This window comes from Epinephelus moara, chromosome 7 (assembly GCF_006386435.1).
Source record: "Epinephelus moara isolate mb chromosome 7, YSFRI_EMoa_1.0, whole genome shotgun sequence".
Lineage (NCBI taxonomy): Eukaryota > Metazoa > Chordata > Actinopteri > Perciformes > Serranidae > Epinephelus > Epinephelus moara.
In genome coordinates this window covers 1,771,137-1,776,094 of record NC_065512.1, presented here as the reverse complement: position 1 = coordinate 1,776,094, position 4,958 = coordinate 1,771,137, and the positions used below count along the sequence as shown (strand labels likewise).

The 4,958-nt window shown below is 37.9% G+C and overlaps 1 protein-coding gene across 1 annotated transcript; it reads left to right on the top strand.

The window, feature by feature from the left end:
- The first annotated feature begins 1,246 nt into the window (after positions 1-1,246).
- LOC126393349 (trace amine-associated receptor 13c-like) lies at positions 1,247-2,441 on the top strand. Its single transcript, XM_050049480.1, has 2 exons — positions 1,247-1,419; positions 1,625-2,441. Exons 1-2 carry the CDS (start codon positions 1,247-1,249, stop codon positions 2,439-2,441), a joined length of 990 nt encoding a protein of 329 aa, XP_049905437.1.
- Positions 2,442-4,958: the final 2,517 nt, after the last annotated feature.

Sequence of the window (4,958 nt, the reverse complement as noted above, 5' to 3'; positions counted from 1 at the left end):
GAGTAAACAATGCGGCCATGAAGTTGTTGCGCAATGGTGCCGGGTCCGAATGAAATAAGTAATTCCAGGGTGAGGAAAACGAGTACAACTCTCTCAATCAGCATGTTTTGAGAGGGCGCAGTTTCAAAATGACAATCTCAAAAAGCCAGCACAAATACGTTGTGTAAAGGTTGTGGGGTTTTTTTTCTAGTAAGATCTCTTAGAAATGGGCTTGTCCTTATTTTCATTTTTTTCTGACAGCATTATTGTAAATTCTCATGTGAGACTTTAGGATGTCAAAGTAGACATCTAATTTACTCTTCCTCCGCTGTCTCTCAGCACTGCAACAGTTTTATTGTAGCTGACAAACAGCAGCAGTTTTCCAAGGTAAGCTGAGGGTTACTTGTCCTTTTTCAGTTCTTGGAGGTGCAAGGGGGTCAAAAAAATACTGCAATTTCAGTAACCAAGCAAGCGTTGGATGGAGGAAAAATATGTATGTACTGATTGATTGATTGATTCATTCATTCATTCACTATCCATAACCGCTTCTTCTGTTAAGGGTCACAGGGTGGCTGGAGTGTATCCCAGCTGTCATTGGGTGAGAGACGGGTTACACCATGAACAGGTCACAAGGCTATTACAGGGCTGACACATAGAGAAAGACAACCATCCACACTCACATTCACACCAATTAACCTGCATGTCTTTGGACTGTGGGAGGAAGCTGGAGCACCTGGAGGAAACCCACCAAAAAATGTATTATATCAAAAGGTGTCATCCAAGCATCGACATCAGGCATTGCATTTACACCAACAGCCTCATTACACTGTCTTGATGCAGACATAGTGACATTAAAACAGGATTAATCAGAAAGAGGAACATTGATGATATTAGAGATATCTATTTCAGTACCCTTTGTAATGACCAAATCTAATGTGTCCCATCTATATTTATTGATATTACAGCTCAGAAGGTTCAAAAGGTTGAAAACAAAGAATGGAAGTCCTGCTGAGTCAAAAGTAGCTAAATGCCCCCATGAAAATAACGCTGTTATTCCATTTTACTGAAACTTGGGAGTTCATGTGTGTTTGTGTGCTGTTGTGAAGTGACGTAATTCTCTCAGCTCAGTTTCTGACTGGCTGGCCACACCTGCAGTACAGCAAAAGGGCTGATGGGATGGAGTGGAGAAAAGTGATAAATCAACTGTGAGAGGTTTGGTCAAAAAGCAGAGCCCAGCAGCCTCTCATCTGATCCTTTATCTCTGATGATGGAGACCCTGGAAGAAAGTGAACTCTGCTTTCCACAACTCCTCAACTCCTCCTGCAGGAAGCCAAAGCGTTCATTCACTGAGACTGTGCTTCTTTTCAGTCTTCTGTCCTTTATCGCTCTGTTCACTGTGACTCTCAACCTGCTGGTCGTCATCTCCATCTCACACTTCAAGTAGTAAATTATCAATTCTATTTATTATGGTGATAGATGTACAGAAATGAATGGTTACTGGAAAATGTCAGATCTTGTTGTGTGTTGATAAATAACTTAAACACTGCTTTTATATTTTACCCATGGATTACATCTGCTAAATATTATAATGGACTTTCATTTGTTACTACAAACAATAATACATGATGCTCCTTTTTCAATCCAGGCAGCTCCACACCCCCACCAACTTCCTCCTCCTCTCTCTGGCTGTCTCAGATTTCATCGTGGGCCTTCTCATGTTCTTTCAAATCATGCTGACAGACGGCTGCTGGTTCCTCGGTGACTTCATGTGTGTTATAAATATTGTTTTAAGTTTCATTATTACTTCTTCCTCAGTAGGAACCATGGTGCTCATATCAGTCGACCGCTGCGTAGCCATTTGTGATCCTCTGCATTACTCCACCAAAGTCACTGTGAGAAGAGTTAGGATCTGTATTACCCTTTATTGGGTCTATTCTGTTCTATACAACAGTCTCATATTGAAAGATAACTTGAAACAACCAGGCAGCTATAATTCCTGCTCTGGAGAGTGTGTGATTGCCCTTTACTACATCACAGGAGTTGTTGACCTTATTTTGACCTTTATTGGTCCCGTAACTGTCATCATAACTCTGTATGTAAGAGTATTTGTGGTGGCTGTGTCTCAGGCTCGTGCTATGCGGTCCCATATTGCAGCAGTCACGCGTCAGGGTTCAGTGAAAGTAACTGCTAATAAGTCTGAGCTGAAAGCAGCCAGGACTCTCGGTGTGGTTGTAGTTGTGTTTTTGTCATGCGTTGGCCCATATTTCTGTTCTTCTCTTGTAGACCAAGATAGCTTGTTTGGCATTGCTGCTGTTGCCTTAGGGACCTGGTTGTTCTATTTTAACTCTTGTCTAAATCCAGTGATCTATGCTTTCTGCTACCCCTGGTTTGTAAAATCTATTAAGCTCATTATAACATTTAAGATACTTCAGTCTGGCTCCTGTGATGCCAACGTACTGTAGAAAGAGACTGTGTGTTCATTGACATTTCACTTTTCTTTGGAGAAGGAATGAAGTATTTATTGATGCTGCTGTATCTCAACGTCTTTTAACCCTCCTAATTTTGTGATACATACAGGAACTTTCATATAATGTGCCTCCTTCATTTTGTCGGCCTTGGACTCTTGCCCTATCAAGTCAGAGCCTCTGCATGATATGACCCATGTTGTTGTTAGACAGTCAGAGAGCTCAGTCATCGTTAAATACTAAAGAAATAACAGTTTTCTGGCACTTTAGTATTGACATCATCATCTTCATTACTCAGCCCCGGAAGTTGCTGCTTAGTTCCAACCTGCCAAGCTATCCAGCTGCTGTGTGTAATGGGAAATAAATAATTTGTAAATTGATGTAAGATATCCATCCATCCATCTGCAGATGTCAGCAGATGTAAGATATCTATTATTATTATGTCATACATTTATATAATATATGAAAATGTAAGAGATAGACATATATATCATGCTGATATATGTTCAAGTGTTCATTTTCTCCGATTAGTTTGGTTTGAATTCGTTATTTGATGCTATATACACAGTCTGACACTTGGGCTTTTATCAGAATCAGAATCAGAATCAGAAATACTTTATTGATCCCCGAGGGGAAATTATNCAAGTGTTCATTTTCTCCGATTAGTTTGGTTTGAATTCGTTATTTGATGCTATATACACAGTCTGACACTTAGGCTTTTATTTTGGTACTTCTGCTGACCAGCAGTGTGCATTTGCATATTAGTTAAATATTTTGTTTCTCCATAGTTAAATATTTTGTTTCTCCAAGCACATTTAGATTTAATATTTAACATTTCTATTTAACATTTAGATTTAGACGTATATTTAACATTTAGATTTAACATTTATATTTAGCATTTAAATTTATATTGAGATTTAACATTTAGGTTTACATTAAATATTTAAAATTTAACTGTGACATTATATTTAGCATATTTCAAATATTGCTGTAAATGTGGAAAAAGTGACTTTAAAAAATGTTTGAAGCTAAATGTGGCAAAATGTTAATTTCAGCGCGAGCCACTTTACAGATGGCACTAGTGCGTCAGATTTCATTCCATATAATCAAACTTCATATTATATACATATATATATATATATATATATATATATACATGTCCCTCCCCTGGGACCACTTTGCCTTGAGAGACCCTACCAGGGGCTATTAGCCCCGGACAACACAGCTCCCAGGTTCACAGGGACACGCAAACCCCTCCACCATGTCAAGGTGGTGATTCTCTTGAAGTATTCACATATGCGCAAAGAAATGCTGAGTCACCACTCTGAGTCTGTTTAGAGGGCTGAAAAGAACTGAGTGTGAAAACACCCTCAGATACCCTCAGGTTGCCCCCATTCATCTGCAACTGTTCCCTTGTGCCAAGTGACTGGTAAGAAAGATGTTCCAGAGTATTTAGAGGAGCTTCTGGCAGTGCTTTTACACCTTATGGGTAGATCTGTCATGAAAACTACTGTTGTTGAACAATATATTGTCACAGAAACATTTGCAATAAACATATTATCATTATATCAGTGACATAAAACGGTTTCAGAATGACAATAATATTAGGTACACCCTTTCAAAGAGCAATGATTTTTTTTTTAATTTTGAAAAAATCTTTATTGACTTATGCAATATGTGGACATGACCTTGATCATTTTGCTAAAGTAATATTTTTTGACAGGCCTTTTTTGTTAAGGCAATATAGTGACATATGAAACTTCTGATGGTTCATTAAAGCACTATTCCACTAAAGTGCTATATAGATTATTTACTATTTTAAGATAAGGGCTATACAGCGGTAAAGGAGGTTCTTGTGACTGCAAGCAAAAGAACCCTTTGTGGTACTGTTTAGCACCATATTTTGTGAAATGACAGCTCAAATGGTTCTGTATAGCACCATTTTGTCAAAGCACCTTTTAAAGATGGGTGCCAAGTAGTAGTGGCAAAACAGGTTGATTTGGAGCTAAAGAACTGATTTTGGCTTCTATTTTACCAGTTTTGTACCTCTACATTATATTTTACCTTAGGCAATTTAATATATTTGGGTACAGCTTTTGAATACTAAATAAGGAAGCTTAAAGCCCCACTTCAAAGTAAATGTAAAGGCTGTTTCCTCTGTTTTTGATGCTGACTGAGTTTTCTGACTGTCCAACAACATATGTTGGTCAGATCTAGTCCAAGGCAGAAAAAGGAAAACTAAAGCATGTTGTTTTGAAGTTACTGTATATAACACCAAATTAAGAAAATAAAGAGAAGAGAAAATATAATCACACTTTGTGTAGATTTCTGTGACAAACTTTATAGAAGAAATAACAGGTAGCATATTTTTACATTTGTTCAGACTTTTGGATTTTGTGAAGTCAGTTACATCAATAAGTATTTCATCCCTTCTTCACAGAAAAGTAATATCTTATTCCAAATGGCTTCACTGCACACTTGGACTTGTGGACTTTGTGGGCATATTCTGAGTGC